The sequence below is a fragment of the Ceratotherium simum genome, chromosome 7 (assembly GCF_057802395.1).
Source record: "Ceratotherium simum simum isolate JZ-2026a chromosome 7, ASM5780239v1, whole genome shotgun sequence".
NCBI lineage: Eukaryota > Metazoa > Chordata > Mammalia > Perissodactyla > Rhinocerotidae > Ceratotherium > Ceratotherium simum.
The window spans coordinates 30506781-30531509 of NC_141906.1; the positions used below are offsets into that span (position 1 = coordinate 30506781).

The 24729-nt window shown below is 40.8% G+C and overlaps 1 protein-coding gene across 1 annotated transcript in view; it reads left to right on the plus strand.

The window, feature by feature from the left end:
* MRPL48 (mitochondrial ribosomal protein L48) overlaps positions 1-24729 on the plus strand; it is a 55323-nt gene that overhangs the window by 15366 nt on the left and 15228 nt on the right. Inside the window, exon 4 of the mRNA XM_004433979.3 lies at positions 13756-13844. Coding sequence (XP_004434036.1) covers positions 13756-13844 — 89 coding nt within the window. The remainder of the gene's footprint in view (positions 1-13755; positions 13845-24729) is intronic.

A 24729-nucleotide genomic window follows, 5' to 3' on the forward strand; every position in this document is an offset into this window, starting at 1 on the left:
AGAGAAGTTGTATTAATCTACATTTCTGTGCAGCTATGACACACAGCTATCTACTGGGGCTTTGGGGACAAAAAGGAGGAGGATTGGCAATGGATGTTAGCTCAGAGCCAGTCTTCTTCAGCAAAAAGAGGGGGATTAGCACGGATGTTAGCTCAGGGCTGATCTTCCTCACCAAAAAAAAAAAAAAATCTACATTTCTATTTTCTGGGCCAAACTGGGTTTTATAAAGTACCTTATTTTTTGCTGGTGAAAAATTATATGGTTGTTGTAATTTGCATTTCTTGAGAAAATTTGTTATCTTTTCATATTTTTATTGGCCATTTGTATTTCTTTCCTTGTGAACTGCCTGTTTGTATTTTTTGCCCATTTTTCTATGGAGTTGTTTGCTTTTTCATTTTTGATTTGTAAGAACTTTTTATATAGTTTTTATATATTGATGAAATTAATGTTTTTCTGTCATGTGTGCTTTGTATTATTTCCAGTCATCTATCCTTTAACTTTGTTTTTGTGTTTTTTGCTGAATAGAAGTTTTAAATTTTTATACAGCTAAATTTATTAATCTTTGATTTCTAGATTTCGTTTTATACTTAGAAAGATCTTCTCTACTCCAAGATTATTTTTTAAAATTCTTCATGTTATCTTCTGATATTTTTTTTCCTTTAAATATGTAGTCCATCTGCAATTAGAAGTGGGTACGGGTGCAGTTTTTTCCCCCAAATGAATAGTCAGTTGTTTCAACATTTATTGAAACATATATCTTTTCCCTATAGGTTTGAGAATGTTACCTTTATCACGTACTAAGTTTCCATATAGATCCAAAACTATTTTAACTTTGTTTTGTTTCATTGATCTGTCTGTATATTTGATGTCAGTACCAAGCTGTTTTAATACTGTTGGTTTCTAGTATCTGATAGCTACCTAATTCTGAGGTAATTTTTGTTTTATTTGTTTTTAAAACTGGGATCAGGGCCGGCCCCATGGCTTGGTGGTTAAGTGCGCGCGCTCCGCTGCTGGCGGCCCAGGTTTGGATCCCAGGCGCGCACTGATGCACTGCTTGTCCGGCCATGTTGAGGCAGCGTCCCACATACAGCAACTAGCAGGATGTGCAACTACGACATACAACTATCTACTGGGGCTTTGGGGAGAAAAAGGGAAAAAAAGGAGGAGGATTGGCAATAGATGTTAGCTCAGGGCCAGTCTTCCTCACAAAAAAAAAAAAGAAAGAAAGAAAATGTTTGGTAAACAAATGTTTGCTGGGCCATCTATAGACAATGTGACCCAAAAGAAATAAAAATGGGCTTAGCAAGGATCCTCCCAGTCTACCAATACGCAGAGTTGTCTATGGTGATGGCCTGTCCTGGGATAGGCCTTCTATCTTGAATTCTTTTAGGCAGTTAAGGGGAAAGTCAAAGTTTCCTTCAGTCTTGTATCCTTAAAAATAAACAAGCCAAAGAGGCACATTTTGGGGTGGCCAATTCTGATTCCCCACATCAGCATGCCAAGATAATTCTACTTAAAAGGACATAGCTATGTTGGCATTTTTCATGGGTTCTTTGAGATATCTTCAAAGCCAGAAATTTCAAAATTGAATTATAATGATGTTCAGAAAAGCACAGTAGGGAGCAGTGTCCCATTCCCACGGTCACCCATCATACTCTCTGTGGGCCCTGAGTGCCATCCCAGCTGCTCTCTCCAAGGGCCTGATTGTAGTGACCATCTTTTGCTTACTCATTTAAACATGCATGGTGGGGCCAGCCCAGTGGCTTAGCGGTTAAGTGCGCGCGCTCCGCTGCTGGGGGCCCGGGGTTTGATCCCGGGCGCGCACCGACGCACCGCTTCTCCGGCCATGCTGAGGCCTCGTCCCACGTACAGCAACTAGAAGGATGTGCAGCTATGACATACAACTATCTACTGGGGCTTTGGGGGGAAAAATAAATAAATAAATAAAATTATAAACTTGCATGGAGAGGTAAAAGTAAATATATATAAAGAGGTCTAAAGAGGTTAAATGAAGGGAACTCAGAGTCCTCTCATTTCAGCATGAGGGAAAAGGTGGAGTCAGAGTAACATGCTACATTCAAGTCCATGTAATTCAGTGTAATTAGAAAAACTGAAAGAAGTTTAAAAGAGATTTTCAAAAACATGGGTAGCTGCCAGGGCCAAATCATTGCAGATTGTCTTGGTAAAATATCTCAAGAACTTTGAAAAAAAAAAAATATGTATACACACACACACACACACACACACACTTATTGAGCACGTACTATCTGCCAGGTGCTGGGGTGCATCTGCCCTTCAGGGATTTGCTGTCTATTGAATGGAGAAAATATCCTATAATTAGATTCTTGGCTGGGCCTATCCCAGTTTTTTCCTCTTTTCCCCCCTAAATAGCCCTGCTAAAATTGCTTGTTCCAATTTTGAAGGAGAAGTAATTAAAATGAAGTTGTTTACCCCAATCCTGGATTGGTGGGTTTAGTTCCTGGTTTATTAAACAAGGACACTGAAGGACGGTTGGCTCTGGCATGTGTAAAGAAAAGAGACATGATGTGGGAGAAGTCAATATGTGATTACATCCTATAATTGTGCTAACTGAAAGATTTTCAACGCCTCCTTTTGAAACCCTGGGGTTTTGTGTCTTCTTCAATGAAAAGAGTTGCCTTTTCTCTCAGGAGGCTGCAATGTTAATGTGACAGCAGGAAACTCAGCTTAATGACACAGAGCAGGGGGAAATAATCAGTTGAACTTATTGGGAATCAGAGGCTTTCAAACTTGTAAATTTTATAATTAAAACAACTGGCTAATTAAGCAGTTTAACCACTGGTAATTTGACCGAAACCTTTCATTTAAGGGGGAAAATGGTTAATTTAACAGTAGTTTGAACCAGTTTCTTAATTAACCAGCTGCTCTAATTATAGGAATTGCCCCAAACTGAATTTGAAAATGCCTCCTTGCCAGGGAATTCCAGTAGATGACAGGCCAGGGCAAGCATCTGTGGCACTTTTACCTAAGATGCGTCATCATCTCAGAGATCACTTTTGGTTCTGCTGTTTGAAACCACTGGTGGTGATTGAGTTTCTGTGTACTTAAAGATGGTGATTGACATCTGAGTTTTCTTTTTTATTTACACAAAATATTTTACTATATCATGGAGGCATGGGAGAGCTATAACCATGAAGTAAATGCTTGATCTTTCCATGTTTAGGGCAGCAGAAGAGTTTCACAGAGACGGTGGCATTTTAGCTGGCCCAGGAGGCTGTGTAGGATTTCACCAGTCAGAGACGTGCAGTCCCAGCAGGAGGACAGCCCTCCACAGCACAGAGGCATGAAAACTGCTTGGTTTATACAGAATGGCTAGTGCAGCTCTGTGGCTGAGGAGCAAGGTTTTAAAGGCCTGGAAAGTGGAAGAATGAGAAGATGAAGTAGTGGGAACTAGCTTATAAAGTCAAGGTTCTTAAATGCTTACCTAAGGAGTATGAACTTTGGGTGGTGGAAAACCATCAGACATTCTGAAATATGGCAAAGACCTTCCTTGTCTCATTCACTGGTGCCACTATAGTGCCCGGTACAGTGCCTGGCACATAGTAAGTAAGTACTTTAAAAAAAATTGTGTGTGGGCATTGAATAAATGGTTGAATTAATGAAAGAGAATAACATGATTAGGGTTGCATTTTAGAAGGATTAATTTGTCAGCTCTAAAGGATGGAATAGAGAGGGGAATATGGATACTGGGAGACCACCACCAACAGCTTAACCAAGGCTACTGCTTGAATCTCTGCTTGAACTTCAATCCACACAACAACCAAAGTGATTTTTTAAAAACATATCAGACATATGATTTCCCCACTTATGGGGAAAGTGGGAATTCCCCATCCATGGGGAATGGATGGGAATTCCATCCATTCAGCATGGAATCCAAACCTTTAACAAGGTCCAGCATGGTATGTTTTGACCCACTGCTCTGTTCTCTAGTGCACTCTGTGCCCCTCTTGCTTTGCTTCAGCCACACTGACAGCCTTTCTGTTCCTTGAATGTGCCTAGCTGTGTCCCACATTAGGGCCTTTGCACATGCTGTTCCCTCTGCCTGGAACACTCATCCTCTATCTTTTCACCTCATAAACTCCCATTTGCCTGTCAGGTCTCAATTTATTTTATTTACTTTTTTGAATAGATAAGACATGTACATGTAACACGTTTTAAAAGATACAAAAGAGTATAAAGTAAAAAGTAAGTCTCCCTCTCTCTCCTGCCTTCTAGCCACTTCCCCTCCCTAGGAATAACCATTATTACCATTTTCCTCTGAATTCTGGTCTCAATTCGCATGTCATTTTTTAAAGAGAGACCTTCCCTGATACTCCAATCTAAAATAAATCCACCTATCATGTTGTCATAGCCCTCCATGCTTTTTCTTTGATAATTTATCATAATTTGTAATTTTATGTTTATTTTGTGACTATTCCATTAATGATTCCCTTCTCCCACTGGACTATAAGCTCCATAAGCAGAATTTTTTTGGCCTTGTCCACTGTTATATCCTCAATTCTTTGCACAGTGCCTGGCACATCATAAGTACTCAACAATTAAGCCCTTCCTAAGCTTTGCCCATTTTGGTAAGCTCATCTCTTGCCACCCCGCCCCTCATGCTCTGCCTTGAAATTCTCTCTGGCTCTTGCTCTCCCCATACCATGTTTTCTCCTCACTAACTCCTAGTCATCTTTGAAGTTTTATTTAAAAGCCACTGTTACCGAACCAGGTTCGTTTTTGCCCATCACCCGGAAAGCCAAACGCCGAGGCGACGAGACTGAAGCAGAGAGAGGGTTTAATCACAAGGAAGCCAAGTGAGGAAACGGGAGAATGAGTCTCAAATCCACTTCCCTGAAAATAGGGACTCAGGGATATTTATGGGGTAGAGGGGCAAGGTGGCCTGAAACGTGGAGATAGACACTTGGGGGTGAGGAGAGGTGAGGTAATTGATGATCTGAGCAAGCGTAGTCAGACTTGGTGCCTCTTCATAGGATGCATGTTCACAAAATGGTGGCATTAGCATGATCTGAGGGTGGAGTTTTTAGCCTTTTGACGTCAAAAGGTCACTTATCCGGCATCTGCACGGGCCCAGTTCATGGGTTGGTGGTCTCAACTGGACTGAAGTGGACAAGGGATTCTAATTCCTGAAAAACAGCTCAAACGCCCATTACCATGGTGACCCAGGCTCCAAGGAGATGTTATCTATAGGAACCTAGTGGGAGTCAGATAGCATATTGCCTAAGCAGCACAGTTAACAATGGGTGGGTAAATAGCTAAAAGCTATAATAAATAATTGCAAAAAGGAAAAAAACACTTTAGTTCCTAGCTACTTAATCAATGGCTGCTTGCCGGTTTCACCACCTGCTCGAAGAATCCTTTCTGAGGCCTCGAGTCTAGCCTAAAGGCCCCTCCCATGTATAGCCCTTACCATAGATAGCCCCTATCATCCTGCATTAATATTAGTCTCCCCACTAGATCGTAGGTTCTGTGTTGCAGAGACTTTGTCTTCGTTTATTGTTATAACCCCAGCTTCTAGGGCATTGTGTGGTACCAATCAAGCCTGCCATGGATATCGTGTTGGTTGTATACTGCACAACTCTAGTGTGTGCCACTCACATGGTTGTGAGGGTATAATTGTCACTCGCTACCCTGATGTGTAATAATAAATATTTGTTGAATGAATGAACATGCTTTGGAGAATTCACTGCTTTTTAGAGGTCATATTTTGAGGTCATAATAAAATCTTGTTGGATAAGATACATTTGCAAGGCTCTAGTCTCAGGATCATTGTGTACCCGTCAAGAGGATTTGGATATCAGCAACTTGGGTGGAGTCCCAAGTTGCAGAGTCTAGAACCCAAAGGCTCAGAGGGTCTAAGGTCTTAGATTCAGAGAGACAGATTTGGGGCAGTGACCAAGAAGACATCTCAGTTATGTTCAGTGCTTTTTGGGAACCTCTGTCAAAAAATACCTCCTTCTTCCTTGCGTGGTCAACTCTTACTCCTCTTTCAAGAACGCAGCTATTATCTCTTCTGAACCTGTTCCCCTACATACCACCCCCCACCCTAAGGCAGAGTTAGTTGTTCCTTCCTCTGGTCGCTCACAACATTGCTCTCATCTCCATTAAAGTATTTTGTACCCATAGGGTAATTATCTGCTTTCCCGTTATCCTCCCCTAGTACTTTTTGAGTGTTTCCAGTTAAAGTAGCATATTTTAGTCGTCTTTGCCACTGTCCCAGTATCTGTACAGTTTTTGGCATGTAATAGTAAATGTGGACTAACACATATCATGGGAGGGATCCATGATATCCCAGGTTTGTCTTGATGAAATAGTGTGGCTTGTAAATGCAGAGAAGGTCTCTGAAGCCACGACTATCTCTGATTGGCCTGGCACAGAACAGACCTGCTTGGAAGCCCATTTTAGAAAAGAGAAGCCTAAGAAACATTTTACTTGATGTCATTAGACTTCTCTACACCATTTTGTGTTTAGCCTCCCACATAGTGGTGGCCCTGGGGAGATGAGGGCAGGACCATAGGAGCTGGGAGGAAAGAGAGCAGAAGCTAGGACTAGTCCTTCTCTAGAAAGTGGAGAGCAAGCAAGAGAGACAGACAGACATAGCAGAGCTATGTAGGCTGGTTCCAGTGAAAGGGTAGAGATAGGGAACTGAGATCAGAGCTAGAAAAGATCAGGTCTGGCTAGATTTTGTATTCCAGAAATTCAGATATTATAACACATCTGAGCGCAAGCTGTTCAGTCAGATAGACCTGGGTTTAAATTGCAGTTCTGCCTTTTACTTGCTGGATGACCTCGACCAATTCACCGTATTTTTTGAGCTGCAGTTTGAGGATAAAAATAATGAGGATTAAAGGAGAATATGTATATATTAGCAAGTCCTTCCTTGAAGGAGGATCCAAGTGGTGCATCTCCGGGCCTACCACAGTGAATGTGTATATAGAAATCCTATTTTTTACTTAGGAGTGGTATACATTGTTGGGGGAAGAGGGAGAATCTCCCTCTGCCCTTTTCCTTAAGGTTTTTATGGCTGGCCAAATAATTAACAAGACAGATTAGCAGGAGAAAATAATACTAAGTTTAATAACATGTATACATGGGAGAAAGCAGGGACACTGCGTTTCTCAACACAATAGCAGAAATTCTCGTCTTTTTTTTTAAACTTCACTTCACTTTTTTTTTTTTTTTTTTAAGATTTTATTTATTTATTTTTTCCCCCCAAAGCCCCAGTAGATAGCTGTGTGTCATAGCTGCACATCCCTCCAGTTGCTGTATGTGGGACGGGGCCTCAGCATGGCCAGAGAAGCAGCGCGTCGGTGCGCGCCCGGGATCCGAACCCGGGTCGCCAGCAGTGGAGCGCGCTCACTTAACCACTAAGCCACGGGGCCGGCCCCCAAGAAATTCTCGTCTTAAATACCATGTTTAGCCAATGACAAAGGAGGATTTTGGGGGTGGGGGGAGTCAGTTACAGGAGATTACCACTAAAGCACAGTAAACAAGAGTAAGGTTATTATGCAGATTTAAGGCCTCACCTTCCACATTGATAAGTCTCTAGAAATGAGGCCATCCCCCCCTTCCCCAAAAGAGAGGGAGATACCTTTATAAATGGAGATTTCCCTTATAAATGTAAATGTTTGTCTGGCAACTCTTTGCAGGGCCATCCAGAGAATGTGGCCAGAGAGACAGAACTTCTGATGAGATGGGCTTACTGGTGCCTTTCCTATTGTAACATTTATCCTACATTATCTTTACAGCCATCATGATAGATCTGTTCCAGGAAGGAGTTACTATGTCAAATTCTTTAGGCAGTTAGTGAGGGAGGTCAAATGTCCCTCGAGAAAACAACCAAGGTAAAGAGATAGATTTCAGGGTGGCCAAATCTTGATCTCCCACAGTCCCGCCTTTGAAACTAAAAGTTTTACAGTCTTTTTGAAACTTAAAGAAATTTTATAGTCCAGAAGCTGAGTTGGTGGGTTGTTTTATCTCACTGAACACATTTCTTAGTCTTGATAATAGATCAGTTTAATTTCATTTTAGAAGGTGGTGATGCAGGTAGGCTCTCAAGGTTATGCCTATATTATGGAAGCAAGCAGTCAAGTATTTAATAGAAGCATTTCTATGTAAACAAAAGAAAAACAAGGTTAATGGTTGGAGCAAATTGTAAACCAGTTTCTGAGTTCAGAGGACAGCCAGTTAAGATGATTTTTAGATGTCAGCGTCAAAGTATCTTTTGCAGTTTAAAATGGTATTGTTAGGTCATCTCTTAAGTTTATATCAAGTCCATCAGCTTCAGTTTGTAAGGCTTCACAAAAAAGGGCAGGTTTAGTTTTCAGTGATTTTAAATGAAAATGATGGAAAAAAAATGAAAAACATTAGTTTGGAGATCTGTAGCCAGATATTTTAGGAGACTAGAAGAAATCAGGATCCAGTCTAGTAAATAGATATAAAACAAAAACCTCAAAAGACAATTAACAAAACTAGGATCTAATATCTGCAAATGTATACTATAGTTTTTACTGAAATATAATTTTTCTTTTTAAAATCACCCTCATTTTTATTAAGATAGCCAAATTAAAACTAACCAGTTTGCAAAATCAGTCTAGTTTTAATAGAGTTGGCCTAATTATTTACATAAGTACAGCAAGAATAGCAGTTGATCACATAGGCTCTTTTAAATCTGCTTTGCTGGAACTTTTTATAAGGAATCTCAGATTGAACTTTAAAGGCCTTTCCAGGCCAGGAAAGCCAAGCCAAGGATTTTGTCATCAGACTTTGCCTGTAATACCTACAGATTTGGGTGAATTCCTCTCTTCTGAGGTTCCTCCAGAATATTTCGAGGTTCCTTGTACCTGTCAGATAAGTGACATTCTTTATTTATCTTGGTAAGTGCTGCTTGGAACATAAAGGTACCAGGCCAATATTTCTACGTGGCTTTATTTTATAAAGTCTAATCTTCATTTCTCAAAAGCTGTATGGTTATATTGCAAATATGATGTTTTAGTCACAACCTTGGTAATATAACCAGTGTTTCTAATTGTGTCCTGTTGTAAGGAGAACAGATTCTTATTGAACTTATGCAAATAACTATATTGCCATGAAAACAACAATACTCACTTACTAAGAGTTTTTAAATTCAAGGGATCAGATAGAGAGAAAAAGATAAATATTTTAATTTTACTTACAAAAATATCATTTACTAAATTGTTATGTCATAGCTAGCTCAGGAGAAAAGAGAAAAAGTTTTCCTTAAATCTGAAAAAACAAAACATTAAAAATTTAGCAATACTTCAAATGAAAAATCATAAAAATGATAATCATCTTTATCAGTTTATTCAGTCCTGTGTAATCCATTCTTGATCCCAGTCTTTTTGTTAGCAGCTTCATGAAGTTATCAGTCTCTCTATCAGATTTCTGTAATTTCTTACCAAGTTCAGTTCTATGATCAGAAAGTTTGTCAGAAACCTGTACTCCAGTGTAAATGTCAGAGTCCTTTCCATTAATTTTTCTGAAGTTGAAACATATTTTGCAAAAGCATTAGAGCAAAGAAATGTCTGTAAACAACAAGACCTCAAAATGGCAATTGACAAAGAAATTTGGTTAATTTTGTGACATACAACATTTTAAAATAATAATAACCAGAATTATGACTGATAATCAGGACAGATCAGCATTTTAGTAATGTTACACAATTTTAAAACACCTATATCAATAACATTTACCCACATAATACCACCTAAGCAGGCTTATTATCACTTGTCTGACAATGCTTCTCACGTAGTTTAACATACTGAATAAACCTAATAAGTTTAGTATCTTCCTCCTTATAGGTAGAGAGCAAATTTCTTTGAGAAGTTCCAGGGCCCTTTGAAAATTCTCAAAGAAAAAAAGTGAAAAAAAGACTTTATTTAAGATATGAATTTTGGGGAGCTTGTCAAAAATATAAAAAGTTAAAGCAAACTTTAACTTTGCATTAACTTTCCAAAAACAGAGCATTAACAGTCCAAAAAGCCTTAATAGAGAGACTTCAGTCTTTTGAACACAGGAAATTATTTTAACAGGTTTTTTTTTAGGTAGACTTACTCAAAGGTAAAGAAAAATCTTTTATAACCTCTTTATCAAGTTCCAGAAAATTATCTTTTTAAGAGAAATAAGACCAGGGTCGGCCCCGTGGCTTAGTGGTTAAGTGCGTGCTCTCCGCTGCCGGCGGCCCGGGTTCGGATCCCGGGTGCGCACCGAGGCACCACTCTTCCAGCCATGCTGAGGCCGCGTCCCACATACAGCAACTAGAAGGATGTGCAGCTACGACAGACAACTATGTACTGGGGCTTTGGGGAAAAATAAATAAATAAAATCTTTAAAAAAAAAAAAATAATAAGAGAAATAAGACCAAATTATAATTTTGTACCAGCTTACTTCTGATATTAAAACTCATTTACTTAATTAAATTTATTTCAATCTTAGCCAACTTGACCATGCGAAAACTCTTTTTCTAGAATTCCTCTTCTACAAACCTATAACTTTTTTTTTACCTTTAGAATTTGTCCCATGTCTTTCTTTTCCCTCCTAGTACTTGAGGACAAATTTATCTTCCTTAATCAACCAAACAAAATATTTCCATTCTTTGTACCCTCTTTATGCATCTTACTTTCCTTGTACACAGACATATTTTTTTTAATTTTTTTAGTAGCTTCAATCACATATACTAATTAGAAATTTTAACCTTTAGAAACCTTAATTTCTAAGTAAAAACTAAGTAAACAATTATAAACTTTTTTTTACATTAGTATCTTGTGGCTTGGAAAATTTATAAACACTTTATAACTTCTAGAAATATGTTACTTTATAGTACAATCTTTTAATAAAACACATGTTTACCAATAGACCCAAAACACCTTTTAGTTATCCTGTAATGAAAAGCCAAAAGTAGACAAACGTACATTTAGCAATCAATGTCTAATATCTTATCTTATTTGGAAATGATGATACTCAGAGAATTTTTATCATAAAATTTAGCAAAACTCTAAAGTTTTAAGTCACCAAAAAGAGTTTGGAAGCTGTAACCACCATAACACAATTATTGTGTAAAAGTTCATCTAACATTCATCTTTTTCACAACTATTTAGTTACTTATTCCCAATAATTATTTAGATTGCCTATAAGACTTTATAAGACATTAGATAAAATTAGTCATCATTTAAATTACTATTTTTGTTAACCAGTTCTGTAATAGAAATAACATCAGTTTTTTCCTACAAAATTTCATGTAAATTTCATCACCTCTTATACCTCTAAACATAGTTATCATTAAGACTTTTATCAATAGGTCTTGGTCTTCTAATTTTGGACAAGGGAAGCATTCCCAGTCAGACATTTTAAAACATACTCAGGCAAAGTTGATGTAACCTCTTTATATAAAATTAGCTCAAACATTCCAACCTTTATAATCTTATCAACACTTACACTTTTACATGTTCTCAATTCAATTGTAACCTGAGTCAAGGTCTTAAGGCTAGTCAAATTTTTCCCTTCCTTTTTCTGGCCTTTTTTTAGGTACCAATTAAACAATTATGTGCGAGCTCTCAAAACAATTTTTTTTTTCTCCAATTTAGAAGTTTTTCCAATTCAAAGGATCCGTCGTCTGGCCATTGACGAGTAGGATCTTCATTTGTATGTTTATTCCAATAGTGACTCGAACCAATAAGCCTTTTTAAGGAAAGACCCGGAGGTAACTTTCCACGCTTAGAATAAATCTTTACCATGGACGCAAGAGGCGTCCCTGGTGAGGGCGCAGATGATGTAGCCCCCATGATCCACAGAATTCACTCCCAAAGATATTCAGAGCAAGTAAAGACCTTTGTTGCACAGGCAGTAAGGATGGTGTCTCCGGTCTCCCACAATAGTGTGGGACGCCTCCAGTCACAGACCCGCTAATCTGTGACACCGGGCAGGCGATACTGGAATGGGATTTTTCCAGCACTAACAAGCAACAAAGGTTAAGACGACAAAAGCCCTTATGGACTGGGCCCTTCATGACAGACTCCCCTGAGAGCTTGGCACAGCCGGACAAAGACAGTTTGGAACCCCAGTCTACTCGACTGGCCACCAAGGTGCACTCCGGTAAATGCACCTTCCGTATGGTGGAGACCAAGGAGAATATTCTCACTGGTCACAAAGCCAAGTTCTCAGGACACAGAACAAGACAGAGATTACTCTGGGAGGAAAAGGGATCAAGATCAAAACCAAGAGTACTCTACCAAATTTAAACCAAGAGTCACTAAAAGCACAAGAAACTAGTTTTCCAAATATTTTCTCCTGCCAATCTAAATTTAGAAAGAGAAAAAAATTCTCACCACTTCCTTCCGCTGGACCCCACAGATAGAGATTCCGGGAGGCTGACGTGGTAAGAAGTCTTACCTTTCGCCAGGTGTTCCCGTATCTCATCATCTGCAGTAGTCCAGGGAGAAGGCAGGTCTTCCAGCCAGAGAAGTCAACTTGCCAGCCAGTGTGGCTCCTGGCGACTACGCCAAAACTGTTGGGGGAAGAGGGAGAATCTCCCTCTGCCCTTTTCCTTAAGGTTCTTATGGCTGGCCAAATAATTAACAAGACAGATTAGCAGGAGAAAATAATACCAAGTTTAATAACATGTATACATGGGAGAAAGCAGGGACACCGCGTTTCTCAACACAATAGCAGAAATTCTCATCTTAAATACCATGTTCAGCCAATGACAAAGGAGGATTTTCGGGGTGGGGGGAGTCAGTTACAGGAGATTACCACTAAAGCACAGTAAACAAGAGTAAGGTTATTATGCAGATTTAAGGCCTCATCTTCCACATTGATAAGTCTCTAGAAATGAGGCCAGCCCCCCCTCTTCCCAAAACAGAGAGGGAGATACCTTTACAAATGGAGATTTCCCTTATAAATGTAAATGTTTGTCTGGCAACTCCTTGCAGGGCCATCCAGAGAATGTGGCCAGAGAGACAGAACTTCTGATAAGATGGGCTTGTTGGTGCCTTTCCTATTGTAACATTTATCCTACATTATGTTTACAGCCATCATGATAGATCTGTTCCAGGAAGGAGTTACTATGTCAAATTCTTTAGGCAGTTAGTGAGGGAGGTCAAATGTCCCTCGAGAAAACAACCAAGGTAAAGAGGTAGATTTCAGGGTGGCCAAACCTTGATCTCCCACAACATACACACTATTCTGTACCTTGGGTTTTTGTTTTTATTATTATTCACTTAATGATGTGTGTTGGAGATTGTTCCATATCAGCACAAATAAATCAAATTAGATAGTTTTTGAAACTTTGTGGAAGTCTTTGATTGTCCTCTTTCCTGGTTGTATTTGCCACTTGTTTCTCTATACAATCCCCATTAGAAAACTTCAAAAGGATTATTGCCTGTTGAGGAACAAGAGAAAACAAGAGCCCTGTGAGAATGGATTTTGTTCCCCTACCACCATTGGCTCTAGCAGGAGAGAATTTCTCAAAGAAAGATGGGTAGTGGGGATTGGATATAGTCCAGGGGCCAAAAGGAGAGAAAAAGGGGGTAAACTGAGTGTCAGCCCAGTATCAAGAAATAGCTCCGGTTCTTTAAACCAGCAAGAGGCCCACGACCCCTAAATATTCCCAGTCTTGCAGTGGAGAATTTGTCTCCTCACGTATGATCTGTCTGTCCCTGGAGAGGCTTTGAAACAAATTCGTCTTATTTTCTCTCCTAGGTGGCATTCTGCTGAGTACCAGTCGTCACTACAAGACAAAGCCAACCCATGGCATTGGAAGATACAAGCACCTAGTTAAAGCACAAGAGGTAAAGGGGGCAGGGGCTCTTTAGAAAAGGATAGTGTGCAGCTTTTGCAAAGACCCAAAGGTCAGATATGCACAGATTGGATAGTATTGGAGCTAGCAAGGATGGGAGTCACCCTTCAGTCCTCTCCAGTTATTTAGTTTGGATATTATCCAGACTGGAGACGTTTCTACCAGCTCCCAATCTTGTCCCTAGGCCAGGTTATCACAGTGAAAAGCAAATGATTTCGTTTTATTATTTGCAATACTTTTTATTTTTTTTAGTACCTTCTTGTTCATTATGGACCTCACAGTGGAAATGATACATTTGGTTTAGTTGAATGAATGGTTTGTGGCGAGTAGAGGTAGATTGACATTTTCAGCCAAATAGCTGATTTTTATAGTATTTGCAGATTTAAAATATGTATGTATTCCTTGAATCCATTATCACAGATAACTGGGAGATAGTTCTAAGCATTATAAGATTATTCAGCCTATTTCTCTGGCCCCAGCTACAGGATTGCTTCTGTTGTGATTAGATTTCTGTGCATGTGCAGAGGATCTTATAGTGATGGGGGCACAGCACTGGCCTGAAAGTCAGAAGTTCTGGCTTTGAGTCACGATTCTATCACTTCCTGTAAACAGTACAGTTAGGAAAATTTTGCTGTTGTACTTGGGGAGAGTTCATTATCACTTTTGGTTCTTTGGCTTATTTGAATGCTCCTACGCAACTATGCACATCTTCTGTTGCCTCTCTCCTTGGCAGAGGTCAAATGCCCCTGGATTTGGGCCTCAGAAGCCACTAAACCTGCCATGTTCTCTTGAGCACCATCCTTATATCAAGGAATTTCATGAGAGGAATGATACCATATCTGAAGCTTGTATCAGGCAGGCTCCCAGCAGGAAACAGCCTAACTAAAATTTTTCCTTTGTAATGGGAGAGTACTGAGTTGGGAACCAGGAAACTTGTATTCTAGGCTTAGTTTTGCCACTTACTAGCTTAGTGACTTTGGGTATGTTAACATTACCCCTCTGGGCATAGTAGGCTGGGCAATTATATGTAAAATGTTTTCTTTTTTTTGGTGAGGAAGATTGTCCCTGAGCTAACGTCTGTTGCCAATCTTCCTCTTTTTGCTTGAGGAGGATTGTCCCTTAAGCTAACATCTATGCCAGTCTTCCTCTATTTTGTATGTGGGATGCCTCCACAGCATGGCTTGATGAGTGGTGTGTAGGTCCATGCCTGGGATCCAAACCCACAAACCCTGGGCCGCCGAAGCTGAGCACACGAACCTAACCACTATGCCACTGGGCTGGCCCTGTGTAAGATATTTTCTATGTGTGAATTTTTCTGGGAAGAGAGTCCATAGCTTTTATCAGACTCTTCACAAAGGTTGAGAAACTCTGGATTAGAATATCTTCAAGTCTTTCAGCTTGATATCATGTAACTCCGTGATGCTATGAAATATTTATCAAACATCTATTATGTTCTAGGCACTGTTGGGGGTGCCTTGCCTCTTCAGACTGAGTTGCAATAAAATTTTACAGGATGAATCAACAAGACCTGGTTCATCCTCAGAGGGAGCTGGTAAACCGTTAGAGATAAGACATAAGACACAGATAATTATGCTCCCAGGCAGAAAGTGACAAGTGCTGAAGAGAAGATACAAAGTGTTATTAAAATTCAGAAGAAAGAGTGATTCACACCGTTTCTGAGTTGTGACACCTTAGAGTAAGTTGGTGGAGTTGTTTTATTTTGGGACATCCCCCTTCTCAAAGACCCACGTAAATTAGTGGGAAATAAAATTAGTTTTGTTTGGGTGTACATTGTTTTGTTTTATTTTTTAAATTTCTTGAAATCCTCCCTCTAAGATAATTTTTTGCATATGCCAGGCTCTGACCCATTCCTTAGTTTGGTAGAAAAGGAAGCTTAATGCCAAGTTTAATGCCATCTGTCCCCATCTTTCTCTCCAGCTTCCTCTGCCATCTCATGGATACCATGCTTTAACCGCACTGGGCCTCTTGCTTTTCATTCAAATCGTCATAGTGTTTCAACACCTCTCACATGCTGTTCTGTCTACTTGGAAGACCTTACCCTTTCTTCACTTGGCTAATACGTCCTCACGCTTTAGATCCCAGTGAGGAAGCAGGGTGAGGAGAGGAAAAACGCATCTCCCCTTCTGAGAAACCTTTCTGGATTCCCTGCACCGGGTTACTTGTCCTACCATGAGCTGCCAGAGTTCCTTGTGCTTCCTCTGTCCTAGAATGTACTGCTCTAGGTATTAACCGTCTATTTTGATGACCATCTCCCCTTCTAGATGGTGAGCTCTGTAAGGGTAGAGGCCATGTCTCATTCTTCTTTGTACCCTCAGTGTCCAGCACAGGGCCTAGCATCCAGTACAGTAAATATTAGTTGAACTGAACTGAAATGTGGTTATTGGAACTGTACCGAGGTTTTGTAAATTATAGCTGCCAAACAAACACAACCCACTATTTGCAACATCTGGCTCCAGATGACCTTGGTTGCTTGAAGGGAGTGATGCTTCTTTTGGTTAGGGTTGTAGGTTTTTCTCTGATGTCATTCATTGTCCCAGGGTGGCTAGCACAGTAGTGCTGGATAGTGGTGGAAGCCTCTTCGGGCTCCTTGCTTCCTGCACGGGACAGCATAATGATAGCTGTCATCTTACAGAGGATCTGTCCCAAGTCCTTGTCTCTTTTACCCCCCTGGGGAACTGGACTAGATAAGCTAGAAGGCATCTTGTGGCCCCATTTGTCTCACTAAGTCTAGAATCTAGAAAAAACAATAAGCAGCCAGATTCCCGTTTTTTCCTGTCTGGATCTCAGGCTGGCCACTCTACTCTCTTGAGCTCACATCCCTGAGACAAGTTCAAAGTGCCCAGCTCTTGTCCCATTTCTGCTGGCATAATCTCTTCATTCCTCCTTCCAAAGGTTCCACACTCAGTCTTATGACTCCTGAACCTTGGGAAGGAAAAGGGCCATCTACCTCATCTCCGCTTTCCTTGTCAATACTGGTTTTATCTCTTTCTTTCTTGCATGGCCTGGTTTATAACTCTAGGTTGGTTCCCATCCTGTGTCCTTGTCCTTGATGCTTCTCTGAGGAGTTAGTGAGAGGAGGGAAGCTTCCTCTTGGGTGGCATCATGGTGGGGATGACAGCAAACCCTGAGATTCCACGTCTCTCATAGCACAGACCAACCTCCTTCTCAGTGATCTCCCTTTTTGCGCCCAGTGCTTCAGCACATTTTCTCATATACTCGTGCTGTCTCATGCCTCTGTGCCTTTGCATGCTCTGTCCTCTTTATGGGATGATACCTTTCCTATAAGACACAGCTTGACTCGTGGCAGTGAGAGGTCACATTTCAGAGCATATCTTCAGACCTAGCACTGTGTGTCAATGTCTCATTTTTCCCTCAGGGGCCCTGCATCATTCTGTTGAATTTAAAAGACTTCAGATTATTTGGAGTGATTTTTATTTGATAGAAATAAAAATAATATAGTCCTTCACGTTTATGTAGCGCTAGGTCCTTTCTCTCAAGACCACTTGCTTGCTTGCCCTCAGCTGTTGTCCAGCCTCCAATGTTGGGGTAATAGCGGCCCAAGAATCACAGATTGCCAAGAGGAAGATGTGGGAGGATGAAATGGGGGCAACATAAATTGCTGTCAGTTTGTAGTAGTTATATGTTCTATTTTCTAGGCCCTGGGGCGAGAGAGTAAGGTGTGTCTTTTGTAACTTAGGCAATTTACTTCTTCTATATGGAAGGGCATCTAGGAATCAAGATATCTTTTCTGTTGGAAACTTCATGCTGTTTTGACTGTTGACATAGAGGAAGTGTCTGTCATTTCTGACACCTGTTTATTTTGTTGTAGCACCCAGAGATAGATCAGCTTTCCAGCCACAAGTCTATGAGGAGACTGTGGCATCATTCCTGGAAAAATCAGCAGATCAGAGCTACTTTATGGTGACAGTCCTGGCTTTCTGGGAACAGAATGATTGGTTTTGACAGTCTAGTGACTGTAGGGCTAGACACGGACTATAGGATTGGCTTAGAGAGAGTTGTTTGAAACTAGCATCCATGTTTTCCCTCTGGTCTACCTCTTATAGCTCATTGTAAAGAAAAACCATCATTGAGCATCTACTATGTGCAGACACTGGACACAGTCTCTTCCTACAAAAAGCACACAGTGGGCTAGGAAAGATAGTGCTCAAAAATGTAACCAAATACATGTGGAAAGTGCAACTAGGGGAATGAACCAAATATTAGGAGAACAAAGATAAAGAAGCAATTCTCCCTGAAAGGGTCAGTGAAGGTGTTATGGAGCTCAGCTCAACAAACATTCATTAAATGCCACCTGTATTCTTGCACTGAGTACGTAAAACACACTGACACTCCTCAAAGAGTATCCAGTTGCTTGGAGCAGCTGGAAACACCGGGGCCACAAAGAACATAAAAGAGTTCCCCAGAGCTTTTCCAGCACAGAGCATGACTCCTGTGAAGACCTGACTCAGCCTGTGCCCTTAGAGCACCAGCCACTGGAGTTTCATTCTGCCTTGCCTGTTCTGCTAAATTACAACAGTGTCAGTTTTAAAGGGATTCGTATTTGATGTGAATAAAAGTAATGATCCCTTTCTGTTTTCAAAGTGCTTTCACACCCATTATCTCAGTGCCTCTCAAGCCATATGCCCTTGGAACACTGGTGATCCTAGAGCTGAAACCATCCTCAAGTTTAATAATGGCAATCTTGCACATTTTAGAAAGACATGGAGTTAATGGGTAGAATTTTCTAAATTTCAAGTTTTTCTCCCTTCAGTTTTACTTGATGAAAACAAATATTAACAGAGAAATTCAGATATGTTTTCATATTTTTTGAGATGCAGAGAACTCCATTTATATAATATAACCATATTTTCTGCTAGTTAAGTCGTTCTTGTTGTCTATGATGAAAGTACACTGATGAGTGTTTCATGGTGTTTCACAAAGAGAAACATGATTTTTTTAGGCTCTTTGCAACCAACAAATTTGAAAACAATGTCTTTTGATTCACCAACTATCCTGTGAGGTAGACAGGGTGGAAAAGGAAACTGATTGAGGAGCACAAGTGATTTCTCTACAATGATATGGCTAGTAAATGACAGTACCAGAACCAGGATTCAGTTCAGTTCAACTTAACATTTAATATTGCTACGCTCTAGGAATAGAGAAATGAATGAGACATAGTACTGGCTTATATGAATTGAGATAGTGCTTTGGGGGCCATAATAGAAAGATCCATTTAATCAAGGGGCTTAAACAAGATAGAAGTTTATTTCTCCCTCACATAAAAGTATAAATAGATAATCCCAGCTTTTTGTCTTGCCACCCTTATCTCAAAGTCTGAGATAGCTGCTCCCGCTTCAGCCTTCATATCCACATTCCAACTAGCAGGAAGGGGAAAGGGAAAGCAGTGTGCATGAGCTCGTGTCCCACTGGCTAGACTTAGTCGCATAACCATACCTAGCTGCAAGATTGGTTGGGAAATGTAATTTTTATTATGAATGGTCACGTGCCAGCTAAAATCCAGCAGTTCTGTTATTAAAGGAAAAAGAGAGAATAGACATTGAGGAAACTGGCAGGCTCTGCCCACTTTCCTTAATGGGAAAGGCAGAGGTTAAGAGAAATGTTTTGGAATTAGGCAGACCTGAGTTAAAGCTTCAGCTCTGATGCTTACTGGTTGTGTGTCCTTGGCTACGTTACTTAACTTTTCCAAGCCACAGTGTCCTTGGCTTTAAATAACCATGTTATTTAAAGATTTTATTTATTTATTTTTCCCCCAAAGCCCCAGTAGGTATTTGTCTGTCATAGCTGCACATCCTTCTAGTTGCTGTATGTGGGACGCGGCCTCAGCATGGCCGGAGAAGCAGTGCGTCGGTGCGATCCCGGGATCCAAACCTGGGCTGCCAGCAGCGGAGCGCGCGCACTTAACCGCTAAGCCACGGGGCCGGCCCCATAATAACGTTTAAATAACATGGTTATTTAGGGCCGGCCCCGTGGCTTAGCGGTTAAGTGCGCGCGCTCCGCTGCTGGCGGTTAAGTGCACGAGCTCCGCTGCTGGCGGCCTGGGTTCGGATCCCTGGCGCGCACCAACGCACCGCTTCTCCGGCCATGCTGAGGCCGCGTCCCACATACAGCAACTAGAAGGATGTGCAGCTATGACAGACAACTATCTACTGGGGCTTTGGGGGAAAAATAAATAAATAAATAAAATTAAATGTTATTGTGAGGAGTAAGTTAAATACGAAAGTTTTAAGTATTTAGCACAGTTCCTGAAAGGTAGAGCCCATAAGTACTGGTGGTGATGATGAAGATGATGGTGATAGCATTAGTCCTTCTTTTTACCGTCTCATAGCACTCTCTTTTCCTCCCTCAAAACATGCATCTCCTATAATTACTTGTTCTGTATATGGCTTCCCTGATAGATTGCAAGCTTCAGTGAGCAGAGACTACAGCTGTCTTATTTACTATCCTGTCCCTAATGCTAACCCTGGTCTGGCTCGTCACTAGTGGTCGGAAAATACTTGTTGAATAATGAATACATGTGATAAGTGATAGTGGTATATGGGGCGAGGAGTTGCTATGGGAGCACACAGGAGTAGTACCTAACTCATCCTGAGGAATCAGAGAAGGCTTCCTGGAATAGCATGAGCTGAGTATTAAAAAATGAGTAGGATTTGTTCATATTAAGGGTCTGGGGTGAGGAATCAAGTGCTTTGCAGGGAGGGGAAACATTCCAGGCAAAAGTGGGAAAACATTAATCCAGGAGATGCAGTTGGGAAACTTTTAGCAGTTTGTTAATCCTGGAGTCTCAAGTGGACAGTAGGGGATGAGGGGACATGAGACCTGAGAAGTAGGCAGGTCTAGGTCAACCTTTTTTAAAGATACCATTTGTGAATAACTATTATATTACCCTTACGTATCATACTAAAAACCTGGGAGTACTGACTCTACTCACTGCCTTTTTAGCTGCACCCACCTGAGGTGGTCGCTCTTGGGTTCCCCTTAGGGATTTAATTGGTGTGGTGCAGCAAGGTAGCTTGTGTTGAACTTGCCATGGGAGTTGGGCTGCTCTTTGTGATTAAATTGAGAGGATCTGTTCTTTCATGTGTGTCTTTTCTCTCTCTGAATTGTAAGCTCCTTTAGGGCTGGGACTGTGTTTTCTCTTTCTTTGGTGTCTTTCCTTAGACTGGTTGAATCAGCACTTTACACACAGCAAGTGTTTAGTAAGTGCTTCATTCTGTAAAGCATACCAATAGGATACCAGGAGCATGCTTACCAACAGTTTATAGTAATAATAATGTCCTATCTGTATAGATTACTCAACCTTTTTTAAAGATACCATTTATTGAGCAACTGCTATATACTAAATGCTGTAACTACTATATGTCAGGCTTTAAAAGCATTATTTTATTTTATAGGATTACAATGGTATATTTTATTTAATCCTCAGATATCTTGTGGTTATTAAAGACTCTGTTTGAGGAATCTAAGACTTAGAGAGATTAAGTGACTTGCCCAAGTGGCTAGTAATTTCCAGAGCCAATATTTGAACCAAGGATGGTTAGAATCCATCTAATGTCTATGCTATTTCCATTTCACATAAATTCACTATTTTGAGCTTCACAAGAACTTTAGGTGTTACAGATGAAGAAACTGACACCTAGAGAGGTCACTCAATGTCATGTAGTGACTAAGCAGACAGGACTTGAATCCGCATTTTCTTTGGCTTCCATCCTGGTCTAGTGCTCTCTGTGCAGCACTAGGCTGTGCCTCTTTGCCATCCCAGTCAGGGCCAGGTCTTCTGTCTTTCAAGTCCCCAGGTGTAAATTTTTAAAATTTCCATCACCAGAATTTCTGGAAGCTGAATATGTTGCAGGCCTATCAGCCTTTTCATTTGAGGATTAGGATGATACAATTCCTTCCCAGCTTTCCCACCCTGGAGAATGCCACCTATAGAGTTAGGCAGATATTATCACTTTTGCAGAAGCTAGAGGAGAGAGCCTAGGCTTGGGGCCACAGACCCAGCTTCTAGCTGGCTAAACATAAAGTGGTTACCTTTGCCATTTTCTTACTATTGTAATCTTAAACAAGTCATTTCTCCTTGCTGGGCCTCAACTTCCCCCTTATGTAAAATTAGGGAGGGAAGAGAGGAGAGACTAAATTATCTCTAAAATGTCTTCCAGCTATAGCAGCCGATGGTTCTAATCTGACTCCTTGGGCAAGTAACGTGCCTTCAGAGGACCTCATTTTTCGGTCTGCAAAATAGGGGTAATAGGGACATTTCTGTACAAAAATGGTTTAGTGATTTATCCCACGGCCCATTTTGGGCATCATAGTGCAATCCTACAGGGATTTAAGAATGGCCACCCTAGGCCATCCCAGAGTGAAGTCAGATCCGTCACAAGAGTGCCAAAGTTTGGTGGTAGACAATAGTCCATCTTGCCTGCCACCTTTCTTCTAGCCTCCCTTCCTTTCCTGCCTGGCTCTCCTCCATGTGCAGCCAGGGTGGTCTTCCTGAAATACAGCTCTAGTCGTGTGCATCTCCTGCACAGATATCTTTAATAGCTCCCTATCGCAGTCATGAAGGCCTGAACTCAGGCATTACGAATAGAAAGGAGGGGATGGATATGAGAAAGATTGTACAGGTAAAATTATAGGAACTGGTGTCTATTATTATTTGCAGTCAAGTTCTTGCTGGCTATGCTGTGCCCTGGCTCAGAACTGAAATATAATATCACAGTGAGCTCCTGATGGTGTGGATTGGCCCAGACAGATCTAGGCCAACACGGAAAAGCAAGTGAGATGCCAAGAGGGATACTGGAATCAGCTTTCTTTTTTTGTTCCCCTAAAGCAACACCTTTGAAGAGCCCTGGCATTTTCCCTGGTTAAGAAAAGCCTCCCACAGGCTTCAGAGAAGCTCCTCCCCTCTCTGCTGGAAAATTTCAGCTGCTCCCCATTGCATTCCAACTTGAGCATTCTTCACAGCTCTGACTGCAGTGCTGTCATGATGAGAAGTCTGGATCACTGCATTTGGCTTCCGGTGTGGTAGGCTCTGAAGAAGAGAGAGCCAAGCCCCTGCACCTTGATGGTTGGTCTCCAGAGGTTGGCTTCTCACTCACAGCAAAGTCTAGGACCCTAGGGTGGCCACCACTGTTAAGAAATTTAGTAATACAGAGGTTGCTGTGGAAAAATCCCTGCACAGGGGGTCAGGAGGTCTGGGTGTTAGTTCCTAGGATCTGTCCTGTCTGGCTGTGTGACTCAGGTGACATTTTTAATCTCTCTGGGCTTCATATTCTTCCCCTGCAAAGATGAAAAACTGGGACAAAAACATCTCTAAATGCCATCCTGTTCTAAAATTCTAAAATCGTGATTCATTGCTTGTTTTCTCTCTGCCAGGCTCTGTGGCAGAGGAATATGTATGAGCAATATAAGAGTGAAAATAGTAATAAAAGTTAATATTTATTGAGTGTTTAAATATGTTCCACAGATTGTATTAACCACTTTATATACAGTGTTTTCTTCAGTTCTCAGAACATCCCTGTAAGGTCTGGTCTGTCATCAGTATTACTAGCCTTGTGACAGGACAATTTCTTGGTCCTCCCTCTGCTTACCTGCTCCCTTAGGTAGAACTGGAGAGCAGCGATGTGAGAGAACCATTCTAGGTGCTCTGCCAGGAACAACTCTGCTGGGACCACCACTAGGCTGTTGGCTGTTAGATAGGGGTGACTTAGGACATATAAACAGAGATAGATTTTTTCCCCCTTTTTCTTAAAAACAAAAAACAAAAAACTATTTCTACCAAATAGCAAGACTTATTATAAATCTCCAATAATTAGGACAATGTGGTATTGACTCAAGGATAGACAGCCCAATGGAACAGGATAAAGAGTACAGAAACAGATCCATGTATCTAATGGACACTTATTATATGACAAAGGTGACACTGCAATGCAGTGGTGCTGGGTCAGTTGGACCGGATGATTGTGTGAGAAAAAATGACTCTTGACTCCTATTTTACACCGTACACAAAAATCACTTAAAGATGGATTGTAGATCTATATGTAAATATTAAAATAATCAAACTGCTAGAAGATTACATATGAGAATATCTTCATGATCTTAAGGTAGGCAAAGATTTCTCAAACAGGACACAAAAATCACTATAACCATAAAAGAAAAAAATGAGTAAATTAGACTACGTTAAAAATAAGAACTTCTATTCATGAAAATGCACCATTAAAAAGTGAAAAGGGGGCCGGCTCCGTGGCTTAGCGGTTAAGTGCGCGCGCTCTGATGCTGGCGGCCGGGGTTCGGATCCCGGGCACGCCCCAAGGCACCACTTCTCCGTCCAACCCGAGGCCGAGTCCCACGTACAGCAACTAGAAGGCTGTGAACCTATGACATACAACTATCTACTGGGGCTTTGGGGGGAAAAAAATGAATAAATAAAATCTTAAAAAAAAAAAAAAAAAAAAAAAAAAAAAGTGAAAAGGGGGCCGGCCCCGTGGCTTAGCGGTTAAGTGCGTGCGCTCCGCTGCTGGCGGCCCATGTTCGGATCCCGGGCACACACCGCTTCTCTGGCCATGCTGAGGCCGCGTCCCACATACAGCAACTAGAAGGATGTGCAGCTATGACGTACAACTATCTACTGGGGCTTTGGGGGAAAAATAAATAAATAAATAAAATTATGAAAAAAAAAAGTGTAAAGGGAAGCTATAGAGAAGGAGAAGATATTTACAGCCATGTACATTTAACAAAGGATCATGTCTAGAATATAGAAAGATCATCTACAAATCAATAAGAGAAAGGCAGACAATTCAATCTAAAAAATGGGCAAAATATTTGAATATTTGAATAGGCAG